This window comes from Mercenaria mercenaria, chromosome 7 (genome assembly GCF_021730395.1).
Source record: "Mercenaria mercenaria strain notata chromosome 7, MADL_Memer_1, whole genome shotgun sequence".
Classification (NCBI taxonomy): domain Eukaryota; kingdom Metazoa; phylum Mollusca; class Bivalvia; order Venerida; family Veneridae; genus Mercenaria; species Mercenaria mercenaria.
The window spans coordinates 8208876-8226354 of NC_069367.1; the positions used below are offsets into that span (position 1 = coordinate 8208876).

Consider the following 17479-nt stretch of genomic DNA (forward strand, 5'->3'; position numbering starts at 1 on the left):
TTAAGTTTAAGATTTATAGAGACACAACCCAGATCATAGGGAGAATTTTCAAGCTATATATGGTAGTGGCAAACCACAGGTACCATTCCGAACTCAGTTTAAGGCAATGACGGGCCCTTTCGAAGCACTGTCGACCTCCCGCAAGCCAGATGTTTGGCTTACTTACATCAACACACTAGATAACCGGTTATCCTGACGCCCGCTGGACAAAGTATTCCAGCTGTAAATCGATAGGTAGTATTTTTCATTTATTTCAATTTCTTCAATTTGAAAAATCGAACAAAAATTCAAAGTTTCGCGCAAATTGTTTTGTTTATGTATTTTTATTTGTTTGTTTGTTTGTTTTTTTGTCCAGCGGGCATTAGGATAGCCAGTGTGAGAGTGTTTATATTGTTAAAAGTCTAGATATTTTCACTTCTCACCTGTCTGACAATTACTTCCCGTGTATCCCGCACTGCACGTGCAGCTAAAGGAATTAACACCGTCAGTACACGTACCCCCGTTTTGACACTTGTCTGAACTGCACTCATCAATGTCTATAGGTTAAATCAAAGTATTAAATAAAAAATCATTTCCAATATATATGGGGACATTATCAATTTAAACATGGTCTAACATTCCTTTGTTTCTTCACCAGCTTGTTAAGATATGTATTATCTAATCTAAGATGAAAATGTTAGAACAAAATATATTCTTCGGCATATTTACTATCATTATATTTCAAAGAGAACGTAAGAATGAAAATATAAAAGGCCTCCACCTGGTTAATTGTCGGACTTACAACGGCGCATTCGTTCAAAAACGTGGATGCTTAATTTCGATTCCTACTTCCCTGATCTCTGAATCGTGCTCAAACAGACAATAGACCACGAAAAAGCTTTAATAGCTTTAGTATAATAAATAATAATCTAATCCTCCTTCTAATTAAGTTAGAATGTTGTGTATGTCTCTATTCAAGCAAGGGTCGGTCCGAAATACATTCCTCGTTCAATTAACCCTTTAACATATTTGCGGCAGGTGACCAGTGCAGACCAAGAGCAGCCTTCACATCCGTGTAGTCTGATCATGGTCTGCACTATTCACTATTCAGTCAGTATATTTCAGGTAAGCACCCCTTTTAACTGTTAATGGTACTGTCAAAGTTGAAAGATAGACATGTTCATTATTTAAATTTAGCAGGATAAGGTTTAAAGACATTTTGATAAATAGACATTAATCAGCATTTAAATATTTCAAATAAAACAAAACAAAGTTATTTAAACCATCTGTTTACTGATATCTGTAGTTTGTTGTGATCAGTAAGAAAATGTTACCTATTTCACAATAAGTGCCAGTGTATCCAGGGCTGCATGTGCAACTATGAGAATTCACACCAACATTGCAAGTTGCTCCGTTCTGACAAGGATTCGAGCTGCATTCATCAATTTCTGGAAGGGATTAAATGTTAGTGCGCATTCATTTTTTCTAAGTGGGATTTAATTGTTTGAATGTATTCATCAAGTTCTAGATAGGATTAAATTGTAGAGTACATTCATCAATTTCTAAGAAGGATTCAATTGTTTGAGCGCATTTACCAATTTCAAAATGTGATTAGTGTGAACGATCTAGCATAAGACATTTTACTGTACAAATCATTACTATTTTATCATGATTGCATCATTGAAATATATGAGCCGCGTCACGAAAAAACCAACATAGTGGCTTTGCGACCAGCATGCATCCGCGCAGTCTGGTCAGGATCCGTACTGTTCGCTAACGGTTTCTCTAATTGCTATAGGCTTTGAAAGCGAACAGCTTGGATCCTGACCAGACTGCGCGGATGTGCAGGCTGGTCTAGATCCATGCCTGTCGCAAAGCCATTATGTTGGCTTTCTCATGGCGCAGCTCAATTATCAAAGATCCTAGGGAGCATAGACGGCTGCCAAGCAAAACCATAGCCGGCTTGTCGGTTTGATGAAGGTCATAAAATCTGCAACTGCACGTCTCAATGTTAGTGCTGTGAAATCACATAATTTTATAAACAGAAATTTCGTGATGTTGTCCAAAACGGCTTTTTTATTGTGATATAAATTCATGGATTTTAACTTTTGAACACAAAATGAACAGTTTGGTGGATTTTATTTCCACGAAATCCACGAAGAAAATGTGTCCTCTTCCTAAGTATCCAGAAACACTAAGTGCTCTAAATGATTTAAAAGAGACAGAAAATTAAACATTACTAAGAACGCTTCGACTATGGTCGTCAAATGACACTTCATTCTACTGTTGTGGTAGTTACAAGTACTGTTCGTGATGCTGAAGATGACAAAAAGTTAACCAATACATTAAGCGTGATCCTTTCCATATAACTCATCATTTCCAGCAATTTTATATCAGATATGTCAAAATGTTACCTGTATCGCAGTCAGTTCCGGTGTAGTCCGAACTGCACGTGCAGCTGTAGCCATTAACACCATCAGTACACGTTGCCCCGTTTTGACAAGGGTTAGGACTACAATCATCTATATCTGTGTATTTACAAATTAAAAAATAGAACAGGAAACGGGACATAATGTAACACAAACGCTCTCTGAAAACACAGAAACTCTGTTTAGCTGAATTCAGGTGTGGTGCTTCACACACTCGTCTTCATAATCAAATTATTCTCCATGCGAGCGTGCGGAAAGTACATAATTATAAACATATTTAGATATTTCATAAAATGCAGAAGGGAATGCGCAATGGTCTGTAGATGGTTCTCTTCTCATTTTTACAGCATAATCTGAAACTAACTGAATGGCTTATCAGTTAATATTTTTTACTATTGACAGGCAAACCATTCAAATAGTCCTTTATTACATGGCACTAGGAAATATGTTTTGTTCAAGTGTTAATATTAGCCCAGCAAAATGTTGTTTCAAACTTTAGATCAGTCTCTAGCAGAAATTATGGACCCGTGATTTATATAAATTGATAATTGGATTGTGCGGTTTCTTTTTAACTCATTCGATTAATCCAGGAAATTGCTGTGTATATCATATAAGAAGAAACATGTATTGAATTGCCCTTTTGACAAGCCATTCAATAAATGTTTTATTACATGACATCAGAAATTAAACCACGGTTTTATCTTTAAATGTTTGACTTATTAGCAGGGAAGCAAAATTATGTTGAAAATAAACAAGCCATATAGAACAAACTATGGACAGGCGATCAAGTAAAAACTATGGACCGGCGACCTAGTACAAACTTTGGACCGGCGACCTAGTACAAACTATGGGCCGGCGCACGAGTAAATATTTGCTCGGTGTAAATAACAAGGATGCTGTGTGCTTTCATATCTTGTTTTCAACATTATATGAAACGGTAGGCAAAGAAGACACAATTATTTGTAGGCACTCTACAAAATGTTTTACCTGTCTCACAGTCAGTGCCAGTGTATCCAGGACTGCACGTGCAGCTGTAGGAATTGACTTGATCATTACACGTTGCCCCGTTTAGACAAGGGTCTGGGCTACATTCATCTATATCTGTGTGTTTTCAAATAAGAGAGAAAAAAATTAGGTAAACATAAAGAGCTGTCACAGGAGACAGCACGCTTGACTATTTCGATGCTGGATGTGAAACTGGGCACATGTGAGGAAGATGGAGCTGTCACTGGAGTGTTTAATGATTCCAATGTTGGGTGAAGATATTTCACAATAGCTTGAGTCTGTGACAAAGATATTAGTTAATAAGTGAGATAAAGTTAAAGTATATCAAAGCACTAAATAAGTATAATTCTAAGCAAAAAGGGGGCATTAAATATTGGTGCAAGAGTTATGCACCTTGTGTCATATGATGTGGGTGATGTTGTGGAACAGCTACTGCAAAGTTTGAATCAAATCCATTTAGTAATAACTAAGATATAGTGAAAATGCATCAAAATTAACCTTAAATTCTAAGTAAAGAGGCATAATTCATGAAAAATTGGTGTGAAAGTTATGGCCCTTGTGGCAGATGACGTGGGTGATGATGAGGAATAACTATTATAAGTTTAATGCAAATCCATCAAGTAATTACAGAGATAAGGAGAAAAAAAAAGAGAAAGTGTAAAAAAATACTTTAACCAAGATGGGGACGCGGAAAGACGCCGACACCGACGCCGGGGTGAGTAGGATAGGCCTCCATAAATTTCGTATAGTCGAGCATGAAAAGAAACGGTTCTTGGAAATTAGAAAGACTATATTAGTTAAATTATACAAATGAGGCTGAGCAAATACAGTGGGATTTCTCTTCAAAAATATGATATTAACATGAAGTAGAACACTCTACAAAATGTCTTACCTGTCCATGTTAGTGCCTTAAGATATGTCAGCAATTACTATCAACAGTTGTCCTCCGTTTCTAAGTAAAGTTAGGGCGATTCATCTATTTCTGTAACTGTTACAATTAACTTCACGTGTTGGTTCTGGCAGATCAGAGAATAACACCGTCATTATCCGTCAGTTTTACCACGTCTGGAATCATTTCAATGTCCAGTGTATCCAGAAGACGTGCAAGCTTTAAAATACATTTCAACATGTTAGCCGCGTTATTACAATTTAAAACTGCACACGTTTCTTTGTTTTATTAAAAGAGGGTAATCAAAATAATGAATTATCAACTTAGATAATATGAATCTACAGAAACATTCAATATGCTTCGGATATTAACATCGTTTATTTCACATTAAACATCTTAAAAAAATGCGTTAGGCAATTGTTTAATTAGTCCATGCCAACATTGTGGGTTTCTGAATCGTGCTCAAGACAGAAGATAGATCCGCGCAGGCCCTTTGTAGTCATTTGTAAATTGTCTTTCCCCCTTCTAATAGGGCTTAAAACGAAACAAAATGAGCCTACCAACTGGCACATTGCAGCCCGTCTAGATCTGTGAGTCGCAACCCAAAGTTGGTTTCATAGCTCTTTTTATCAAAAAAGGAAACTCAAGTTATAAAATGACTCATTTTGTGCATAGCTTACTAGGTAAAAAGGTACCGAAAATAATGATGTTCTTCATTTGAACCTTTTTGTTTGCTGCCAAGTGACATGCAAAACCAAGAGCGCCTTACACCGTGTACTCTGTGTAATCTGAATTGTTCGTTCTAGTAAAAATTTTATAAATTTTAACAAAATGTTCTAAGTTAAAAGGGCATTTCATGTAAATTCAAATTTAGTAGTTACAAGGGTGTAAGACTTTTGAATAAATAACATTAATCAGCAAAAGCATGTAAACAATATTGCTAGAAATTTAAACCAAACTATTTTAAATGTATACTTTCCTTAAAATTGACAAGTTATCGGTATGTGTCTGTCTAATTAACATTCTTCATAATTATTTTCCATATTACACAAGCCATTTATTCTGCTAAATTGATTTTATGGAGAACGTTTAAACATTTACAACATTTACTTAATGTCTCACATAGTGCCAGTGTACCAGACTTCATGTGCATGTAGAAATTATGACATTATGAGCATTGGTACATTTTGGTCAAGGGTTAGGGCATTCAACAAGACTAATTCTGTTAAATATGAATATAACAACAATAAATATAATTGTGTTTTGATACACTAAAGACAACAGCAAACACTGTTGCAATATTTAGATCAAGTTTACAGCGCAAAAATGTTTTTTTTTATGTCCTTTCTCAAAGGGGGCGAAAGTGGTCAAGGAAAATTGACCATAGAACATCGGATCCATACTGAAACCAAAGGTTACTGTCTTAGTTAGCAAAATATAACCTTAATTTACACATAACTTGTGCATCTTAACCCAGTTGATTAGGGAACTCTAACAAAACTTTTTTGAAATTTGCCGTTTAGTATTTTGTTTTTCTTATATGAAATTTAAGAATTCAAGAAAAACAACCGGTCAATGGAAAAGTTCCAAGCTACAAATAGTAGTCTAATACAACAGTTCCATTACTAGCACATGTACTTCGCATGTAATGATCCGTTCACTTAGGTAGCCAACATGCACTGCCGACCTCCTGCACGCCAGAAGTTTGGCTTCCTCACATGAAGGGGTATTCAACATCCCAGCGAGGCTTCGTGCCAATATAGATGGAGGCATATGGTTCAAAGCCATTATCCTGAACTAATCAGCCACGGAGGACTCATTATTGCAACTTATATTTGAACAGCAAACCTAAATGTTTCGTTTGCACATTAATTTTGTCTTAGCAGTAACATTCAACAGCAACACCTATCCACTTTTTGAAAGAAATTGCTTTGTGGCTTAAGCTATCAGCAATATGATCATATATCGTTCATATTCTTCAAAATCTAAATAACTTCATTTACTATATACCTATATATTTTTTTTTCAAAAATACAGCTTGTATTTCATAAGTAAATATGAATAGGCAGAAAAAATTCCATATTGTACTTTTGTATTGTTTGTTGTCGGACAATTTTCATTTAATATGCATGACCTGACACAGTTCTATAAATAGCGAATACAGAGAAGAAAACACTTAAGATTTCGTCCGATAACAAAATAAAAAAGGTGACATATAATAAAAGGGTCATTACAACAGTAACCAGATTTGGGATCTTGCATTCGGCTATCGTGGATTTTGCTGGGACAGATTACATTCGGCGAGCTATCCGATCTAACAAAATCCAGTATCCCGGATCAAGCTTCTAACATAATAACCTTTTTTTCTAACCAGTCTGGCAATCATTGCCCGTGTACCCCGCACTACACGCGCAGCTGTAGAAATTAACATTGTCAACACAGGTTGCCCCATTTTGACATGGGTCTGGAGTGCACTTATCAATGTCTATAGGTTAAAACAAAGAATTAAGTACATTAAATAAAAAAATAAATATCCATATGTATACACGAACTCGCCCGCTTAGCTCAGTAGGGAGAGCGAAGATTTACGGATCGCGGGGTCGTAAGTCTCATCCCCGAGCGAGGTGTATGTTCTCCTTGATGATTTGATAAAAGACCATTCCTCCTCCGCCTCTGTTTCGTGTGGGGAAGTTGGCAGTTACTTGTGGAGAACAGGTTTGTACCGGTACAGAATCTAGGAACACTGGCTAGGTTAACTTCCCGCCGTTACATAACTGAAATATTGTTGAAAAATGGCATTAAACACAAACCAAAAAGCTCTTTAACAAGGTCTTGTACTTCTATAATCCTTCACCAGAAGTATATATTATTCAATCTTAGATGAAACTGTTAGTACAGAGGACGTCAATTCATTGTTACAGAAAATTGACTTAAAATGTGTTTTTCCTTAAAACGAAATAATTTGATTAATTTATTGTGCTTTGAAATGCGTCTGCCTTACGGAGCAATAGTGCCATAATGTTGCTGATTTTTTTACTGATTCTAAAGATTTTATTGAGTTACGAAAAAGGTGAATATCCTGATTCTTGGAAAAAAGGAGTGATTGTTCCTATCTACAAAAAGGGTGATCGTAGTGTGCCTTCTAATTATAGGGGAATAACCATTGTAAATGTTATGGCAAAAATATTTTTATTAGAGTTACGTAATCGTATAAATAAAAGGGGTGAAAATGAACATGTGTTTAATGAGGCCCAGTTAGAGATGGTCACAGTACATCAGATTGTATATATATATTGCATAGTATTGTTCAGAAAGTTTTATCTAGCAAATCCAAGTTATATTGTGCTTTTGTGTATTATGAGCGGGCATTAGATACAGTCATTCATGAAGCATTATGGGTCAAGTTAATAGAATCATGAATAAGTTGTAAGATTGTAACCATGGTTAAACCACATTTCCGCTATCGGATTGATTCAAATTAATTGATGCATGAATGAAAAAAAATCACCTAAAAATGATAAAAAGGGGCCTAATATAAAAGAGAGCAGTCAGAATTAGTTTTGAATATATCTACGCCTGATTTCAGGCTATAAAAGTATTAGCTAGTGCTATATAACTCTTTTCCTTCCATTATAAATATCAATATCTAACATATATATACACATTATGCCCAGTTCCTCCATACAATATACAGCATTACGCCTCATTACGCCATAGTTTGCAGTGCGCAGTTTTGGTTTGCTGCCCATGCGATGATAGTGTCTAAACTTACTGTCGCTTCTCATTCTATATTTATCAATATTTACATTTATAAAGCGTTGCAACTGTTTATAAAAGTGCAGTAGTAAAACTTCGAAAACTTGAATGTTCCCGTAATTCCTGAAACAAGAAACTTATCAACCTTTAAGGTTCATGTAAATATATAAAACCGTGGTGGCATTTTACCTTTCGGTGATTTATTTTTAAAAAAACACAAACCACAATGTATGGGTTATTCGTTTTAATACTGTCTCTGTCGTTTAAAAAATAATAACTAACAACGAACGAAAGGTAATTTAAATACCTCGTACGTCACATTTTGCTGCAATAAGATCATAGCGCACTGTTCTAACTGACGACATACTTATGATGAGAACGCTCTTTAGAATGTTGCAAATGCATTTGGAGTGCAGTATAGAGTCTGATATGTCAAGAACTTCAAATTATTGTTTCAAATACTCATGTAAACAGCATGTAAAAGGTTCAATCGTACTTTTATATTCATTCAAAAGACAAGGCTGTTGAATAATCGAGCGTTGCTATCCTCCGACAGCTCTTGTGTTTATGTTCATTTCAGAAACAAGAAACTTGCATGAAGCAAATGTATCCATAAATTTATTAATTTTAATAAGTTTGTGCTTGCTAGTATCAGTAAAAGGCCTAGTTACTCATTATGAACTTTATCTCAGGCAAGCCTCTGACTTTGACGAAAACTGCTACTGATGCTAAGTTCAGGCGAAATTTCTTGCTGTTAATTGTGCCCAACTAAACGTATCAAAATACTTATGTTTAACTGTGAATTTTGTTTTCTTGATGACGTTACTTACCCGTAATGACAATATGCAAATTATGTATTGCTTTTACATGATTTCGACATTTTCTTCTGTTTATAGGGCAAATCGCATGCGAATTGAGCTGCAATTGTATCCAAAGAATACTGAATTGCTTGAGTGGGTACGAAATCACACAGTAATTGGCGGGTGTAATTACGGGCCTGCTGCGCCTTTTTTTCATTACATTTTCCGAGAAAAGCGGATGTTAAATGTTTGTAAAGTTATGTAACTGTTTGTTAGTTATGTAAATATTAGATATAAAGGATCACCAGGCTTTCAGTTTATCTTGATACTAATATGGAAATATGGCAAGTTCAAAAATTTTGTTTTCATGTTCTCTTTAAGGTGTCTTACCGGTTTCACAGTTTGAGCCAGTGTATCCAGAACTGCACGTGCAGCTGTAAGAGTTGACATTATCATAACACGTTGCCCCGTTTTTACAAGGGTTTAAACTGCACTCGTTAATTTCTGTTTTTAATTAAAAGAGAGGTAATCAAGAATCAACTGAATAGCAACAGTAATATATGATATCATTACAGAAACATGTCAATACATGCTTACTGTGAGGTAAGGTTCAACACTCGTTAGCTTCACATTTACCACTTCTTAAAAAAATCGGTTTAGTCAATTCGTAATAACATAATTGAGCCGTGCCATGGGAAAACCAACATAGTGGGTTTGCGACCAGCATGGCTCAAGACTAGCATGCGCATCCGCGCAGTCTTGTCAGGATCCATGCGGTTCGCTAACAGTTTCTCCAATTCCAATGGGCTTTAAAAGCGAACAGCATGGAGCCTGACCAGACTGCGCGGATGCGCAGGCTGGTCTGGATCCATGCTGGTCGCAAACCCACTATGTTGGTTTTCCCATGGCACGGCTCAATTTTTTCGATCAAATTTATATCGCTGAAATTTACTTGTTCAGTTTATCAGAAGATGATAACTCATTTTGAGCAAATAAAAGCTTACATAAAGGTAAGAAAATAACCAAGAAAATAATGATGTTTGCTTATGCTTTGTGCAACCATAAATTTTATATTGAAACTGACACTGAAGTTAGGTAAATGCATTAGATAAACAAGAGCTGTCCGTAAGACAACACGCTCGACTTTTCTCTGTGCTTAACTCTGAATTAGAGCTTTGCTAGTAAAAATTTATAAATTTTGAACCAAAAATTTCTAAGTTAAAAAGGGGCATTACTCTGTCAAAATTCAAATTAGAGTTATCAAGATTGTTTTTCCTGGTGTAGACTTTAATAATAAATAACTGTTTTAAGCTTCAAGTCAAAAGCTTTAATAGTAACAGTGATATTTGACTTCATCGAAACCTTTAACCAAAAAAATCTAAGTTAAATCGGGGCATAACTCTGTCAAAATTATAACAGAGTTATCGGGATTGTTTCTTCTAGTGTAGACTTTTTCATAATTTATTTCCATTTTTACATCAAAAGCATCATAAATTCATGCAAAATTGATTTTATGTGCCAGAAACGTTAAATATACAATTTTAAACATAACTTGAAATGTAGCTCTATATGAACGAGAATTGTCTAAACATACAGACATTTATATGCATGTAAAATTAGTGACATATATTGTTCAGCATTAGGTGAAACATATTATGTTCCAGTTAGAGGCTATTCTAAACAGAAAGACTAATACTGTATTAACAATGAAAAGACTAACAGACATATGATTATATAGTTTTTCATACACTATAAAAGTAACTAACAGGCAAACAAAATTGACTTGCAATATTTAGATCTTACAGTTTACAGCGTTAAAAAAATGTTGTATTTTTATTTGGCATCCTTTCCCTCCAAATAAGGGGGCGAAAGTGGCAAGGACAAATTGACCAGTAGACATCAGGTATCCAACTACCCACATTAGGTTAGCGTCTTAGTTAGCATACATAGTGACCTTGTTTAAATTTAACCTACACGGTTTGTGCAATCTTTAACCTAGTATTGATCTAGGGGAGGAAACTCTAACAAATACTTTTGTGTGGAATTGCCGTGTTTACGTACCTTTTCTACTGTAACTTTTTCAACAATTTATTATGAAAAAGGTAAAATGTAATTAAAGAAGTACAAGGTCAGAATGGAAAAAAGTCAGTAAAAGTAACAAATAGTCATTAACTAATACTAAATGCATTCCATATATAGCATGTACTTCAGCACTTCAGTTAAATGACTCCGTATACATAAGGTAAACAGACCCAACACAAAGACAAATAGAGAAAATGGACGAGAACTAACACGCACACGCCCACACATACATACAAAAAGAAGACAACAAGCGCAATCTCTATGAAGCCCCACACCCCATGTGTTACACTCTATCATCTAGATGTAGAGTCCTGAAACTATTTCATTTTCTCTCAAAGCTATTCATATTTTTGGATTTTTTGGCGATTTATTTCTCGGTTTTCAAAAGTATTCTTAAACTGTTGATAAACATCTGTGAGGTAGGAACAGCCTTCTTAAATTTACTTTGATAAATAGTGTATTTTCCAATCAAGATAAGTAACAGTGTAGCTGCATTGAAATTTGCATCGCCTAATATAATGTCTGATATTGACCAGATTATATCTGCATTAGGACATTTTCTTTTTATTTATCTTTTAACTTCTTCCCACAATAATAGAGAAATTTGGCAGTCTGCAAATAAATGCTCTATTGTGCCTGAGGGGTTGTGACATAGTGAACAAAGATTATCATTTCTTTTCCTCATCTTTTGTGATAAATAGTTGTGCCGATAATTCTCTGATTTAGTTTGAACTGAAACCACTGAAGTTTTGGGTCCTTTGTTATTGCAATTGGACATTTGTATATGAATTTCCACTTAAATTTAGCATTTAAATTTAATTTACTTTTCCATTTCCTACTGGAATCTGGTACGTTATGAAGGCTTGACATAAAATCATAAATACACCTGCACTTTTTAGCACTCTTAACGATTTTTAGTGGTAATGGCTGCATAGGAGTTTGCTATTTGACTGCATAATGAGGAAATCTTAATTTATCTAAAAATGCCCTAATTGATTTAATTATACTTTGGTATTGAAGAAAGTTTGTTTGGATATTATATACCCTGAAATGCCGAAAATAAGCCGGTTTTGAAAATAAGCCGGTCTCGAAAAGAAGCCACCATTTCACTACAGGCAAAAAGGGCTCAAAAATAAGCCGTCCAGATTTTTGTATCAGTAATAGTATCAACACCACATAAGATAGCAAAAGGTACCAACGTGTACATAGTACATTTATTTCCACATGTAATAGCAATAAAACATACTTAGGAATAAAAACACTTAAACAATGCAATGTGTGCTGATTTTTAAAACCCTGGACAAATTAAAGGGAATTCCTATAGTTTTTAATGCGCATCTTTCTGCGCAGCCGACACTTTCTATGGAAAACTGAACTGAAGTCAACATTTGTTGAAACATGTTACAGACAATCTTAAATATGAGTAATCTTGAATGTAATAACATTTTTGATAAGTTATATCAGTAATCAAATGTTGATACTGGTTTATGTTGTATTGACAAGTATCATGCCTGACAGGTATCTTGCTATTTTTGTGGTTGTGTTTTTCACATCGCATTTTAGTATAAAGACAGTGTTGTTCATATAACGTAAGATAATTGACTTAGTACTGATAAGACAATATCACCTTTTAGATTATTTAGTATGCAATTATAGAAAGAATTAAGAATTTTTAAAACTTTTTTTTAAACTTTTAGCAGACATACATGTAATCAATTTGGGCAGGTTCGCGCCATTTCCGTCCGAACTGGTGTTTGTATTCTAGCGGTCTTAACATAAAATTTAGCCTGGTGACCCATACACTTTTAGCCATTTTTATGCTCACAATACAATTATCTATACACAAGAAAAAAAGGAAAAAATTATATGAAAGAGTTTTTTCAAAATTTAAAAAAATATTCTTCACTATGGGTATTTTTCATTGAAAAAAGTTCACAAAAGTAAATATGAACAATATTTTTTTTTCATTTGTACCCGTCATTGTAAGGATAGAGTATTACAAATATGACTATGATATCAAGTAAGTATATGATAAAATCTGTAATAAGAAAAAAACCGTATTATGCTGCCTGGATGTATATTTTGGTTGGTATTTATAAAAAAACAGAAAATTATGAAAATGTTCAAAAATCGCTGGCAGTTTCAGCAACAGTGGGTGTGTTCAAAGCAATTTTTCACTAAAACAAGCCTGGTGACCTATTATTTTTATTTGTTCATTGTTTTCAGCACACATTTTCCTATCATATATATGAATTAAAAAAAATTCTATGAAAGGAAAAAAATTATCGGAATTCTCTTTAAAACTTTAAAAGCAATAAAATTCCTGTCTCAAACTCTTCTTTTCACGTCAGTTCTACTAATTAACATGGTTGGTCTTTATAACACAATGCAGCGTTTATCACGTATTGTGTCAGTTATTCATACCTGTCGGCCAATTAAATATCATAGGTGTATTTGTTTGTTAGACCAGACAAAACTTTTTAATGGGTAATTATCTGTTAGCATCGGAGTATTTTCTTTAAGAAGTTGTAACAAATTGTACCAAAACTGGTATGTCAGAAGTATGAGTATTTACCGAAGTCGATGTTTTTGCTAAAAAGCAAAATATATGACATCCATATCACTCGAAAATACGCCGGTTTTTAAACCGTTACTGAATATATGTACTCAAAAGTTCACCGGACTAAAAATAAGCCCGTCTTGATAATAAGCCACCAAATCCTTATGAAAATTTAAAATAAGCCGCGGCTTATTTTCGGGATTTCAGGGTATATCTATAAAACTATTAACAGTTTTCCATTTCTTTCCAAGAAGTCATTCACCAATTTAACACCCTTTTTATAGAATCTCGAAAAGTAGTGACTTGCTTCGCCTATTTTAAACATATTATTTGACAAACTGGTAAAACAAAGAAATCTTTCCATGTTTTTGGATATTGCTTGTTGAGATTTATTTATCACTGGAAAGCATCTTTCCAAAATGGAGTTTTAATATTATGTAGTTTGTTTTTTAGAAAGTCAGCACCTAAATTGTGAAATGTGTTAAGAAATGGATATCTAGGTAAGGTACCTTCTAAGCCATGTAATTTTAAGAGATGTCATAAAGATTTCTAAGTTAACCACTCTAATGCCACCATATTACTGGTGTAGACTTTGATAGTAAATAACTATTTTAAGTTTTAAGTCAAAAAACGGGCGAGTGCAATAGCTCTACTCTTTCTTTGAAAAGTCGAGCTAAAAATGTTCAGGATATTGTATACAAACTGATTCCGTATAAACACAAAAAAATATAGCATTCAATACCTGTATTTACAGTTTAAAGCATTTTCATCAAATATAATTTCCATGAGTATCAGAAAATCAAAATAGATGTCAGAGCACCGATCCTTTCATTGTCTAGCTAGAACAGCCAAAAAAGACCACATACGTTCTATTGTAAATCGCCTTCCGATAAAAATAGTGTAAATAAGCATAATTGAGCAGGGTAAGGTTTAACATACCACTTAAAGTAAAGAGTTCTATGCAATTTCTTAAAAATGAATTTTGATCAATATTTATTCCCAGACCCAAGTGTTTGAATGCTTGTTCATTCTATTTGGTCTATTTTGACGTGTGAGAATTTTCTACATATTTTCCGTTGGCACTTAAGAATCAAGGGTTAATACTATAAACAGACACAAATGTGTCAAAAACAAAAAAGACTAATATAGAAGACCAACTCATACATAAAAATAACAACAATTTGACACAAAATCTCGGCTTGGGATTATAAATGTATGGTTATGTAAGAGAATGATTATGAATTTTTTAGATCGGTATAGAAAGATTACCGGATTAGTGACAGTTCCATTGTATTATGCAATATTGATCAGTGCCATTCTGGTTATAGTAGTTTCATCGTATTAAGTGAGATTCCGGCTATTAAGGTTCCGTTATACTTTGAAATATTGATTAGTGACATTCGAGTTAACTTAGCAAATTTGACACAATCCGTGTTATAAAACACAGAAGTAAACGTTTTTTTTTGTACAAATTATGCGAATATTTTTCGGTCTAGACATCGAATGCATCCAAAATGTTTGCGACCAGTCACATTATGTCAAGCCAGCCTTTCGACTGCGTTTCAAAAATGTTAACTTAAAAGAGGAATCAACGAAATACAATATTTTGCTTTCAATATTTACAAAAAATTAAAATGCCTTACCTATCTGGCAGTTAATTCCCGTGTACCCTGCACTGCACGTGCAGCTGTATGAATTAACGCCGTCAACACATGTTGCCCCATTCTGACATGGATTTGGACTACACTCATTGATTTCTAAATGTCGGTAAGTCATAAATTAATACATTATTTTTTTGTTAAACACAGGCAAAACTGCAAAATTAACAAAATCTTGCTATATTAATATCACTTCCATATCGATGTACGTCGCTCCATTTTCACACGGGTTGAAACACCGTGATCAAATCTAAACCTATTCGAGCTAAGTGGAAGCTTGAATTATTAAAAGCACACATCTTGGTATATACCTAACACAAAATACTTGAGACATTTTTAAAAACAAAACGGTTCGTTATGGTCTGCAAATATACATGCCTTACCTATCTCACACCTTGTGCCAGTATATCCTGGACTACAAACGCACATGAATGAATTGCCGATATTGACACAAGCACCATTTACACAAGGGTCCATACTGCAAGCACTCGTCCCTAATACTTGGTTTTAAAAAGTAAATTGAACAATTAGTTCATACGTTGGAACTAAGTATTTTTGACACAGTCTATCATAAAAAAAAATATTGCGAGAGGTTACTTTCAAATGCGCATACTTTCGGTCTAAATATCGAATGCATCCAAAATGCTTGCGACCGTTCACATTAAATCTTGCCAACCTTTCGACTGCACACATCAATAATGTTATCTTAAAAGAGGTTTTAACGGAATACAATGAATTGCTTTAAATATCTACAAAAAGTTAAAATTCCGTACCTATCTGGCAATTTATTCCGATGTCGGAAAGGCATAAATACATTATTTTAGTCTGAGTTTTTATTTGGTTAAACACAGGCATAAGTGCAAAATTTACAAAATTTTGTTATATTAAAATCCCTTCCATATCGATGTACGCCGCTCCATTTTCAAATCTAAACACATTCGAGCTAAGGGAAGCTTGAATTGTTAAAAACACACATCTGGTTATATACATAACACAAAATACTTGGTACATTTTTAAAAACAAAACGGTTCGATATGGTCTGCAAATATACATGTCTTACCTATCTCACACCTTGTGCCAGTATATCCTGGACTACAAACGCACATGAATGAATTGCCGATATTGACACAATCGCCATTTACACAAGGGTCCATACTGCAAGCACTCGTCCCTAATACTTGGTTTTAAAAAGTAAATTGAACAATTAGTTCATACGTTGGAACTAAATATTTTTGACACAGTCTATCATGAAAAAAAGCATTGCGTGAGGTTACTTACAAATGCGCATACTTTCGGTCTAGATATCGAATGCATCCAAAATGCTTGCGACCGTTCACATTAAATCTTGCCAACCTTTCGACTGCACACATCAAAAATGTTATCTTAAAAGAGGTTTTAACGGAATACAATGAATTGCTTTAAATATCTACAAAAAGTTAAAATTCCTTACCTATCTGGCAATTAATTCCGGTGTAACCTGCATTGCACGTGCAACTGTATGAATTAACGCCGTCAATACATGTTGCCCCATTCTGACATGGGTTTGGGGTACACTCGTCTATTTCTAAATGTCGGAAAGTCATAAATACATTATTTTAATCTGAGTTTTTATTTGGTTAAACACAGGCATAAGTGTAAAATTTACAAAATTTTGTTATATTAATATCCCTTCCATATCGATGTACGTCGCTCCATTTTCAAATCTAAACCTATTCGAGCTAAGGGAAGCTTGAATTGTAAAAACACACATCTGGTTATATACTTAACACAAAATACTTGGTACAATTTTGAAAACAAAACAGTTCGTTATGGTCTGCTAATATACATGTCTTACCTATCTCACACATTGTGCCAGTATGTCTTGGACTACAAACGCACATGAAGATTAACAGTCAGTCTAAGTTTCATTAAGATACGGTCATAAATGTGTCCTCTAAAGTGATAACTAGCTTTCCCTTTGATTTGACCTGGTGACCTAGTTTTAGACCAAAAATAAACCAGATTCGAACTTGACTTAAAGATCATCAAGGTTACCCTTTGGTTTAAGATTCATGAAGATGATTCATAAATTTGACCTCTAGAGTGGTAATAAGTTTTTCCTTGGATCTTTTGACCTGGTGACCTAGTTTATGACCCAAGATAACCCAATATCGATCTTGTTAAAGATTTTATACAGGATTACATTCTGACCAAGTTTCTTTAAGATTGGAAGAAAATGTGACCTCAAGAGTGTTAACAAGTTTTCTTTGATTTGCTCTGGTGACCTAGTCTTTGACCTCAGATATTCTAATATCGAACCCGTCCAAGATTTTATTAATGGT

General features: G+C 34.2%; 1 protein-coding gene across 1 annotated transcript in view; it reads right to left on the minus strand.

Moving 5' to 3' along the window:
* LOC123555001 (fibropellin-1-like) overlaps window positions 1-17479 on the minus strand; it is an 83472-nt gene that overhangs the window by 41539 nt on the left and 24454 nt on the right. The window contains exons 12-20 of the mRNA XM_053548945.1: window positions 16609-16722; window positions 16219-16335; window positions 15542-15658; window positions 15144-15257; window positions 9249-9362; window positions 3396-3509; window positions 2394-2507; window positions 1314-1427; window positions 423-536 (exon numbers count right to left, since the gene is read on the minus strand). Of these exons, the coding sequence (XP_053404920.1) occupies window positions 423-536; window positions 1314-1427; window positions 2394-2507; window positions 3396-3509; window positions 9249-9362; window positions 15144-15257; window positions 15542-15658; window positions 16219-16335; window positions 16609-16722 (1032 nt within the window). The remainder of the gene's footprint in view (window positions 1-422; window positions 537-1313; window positions 1428-2393; window positions 2508-3395; window positions 3510-9248; window positions 9363-15143; window positions 15258-15541; window positions 15659-16218; window positions 16336-16608; window positions 16723-17479) is intronic.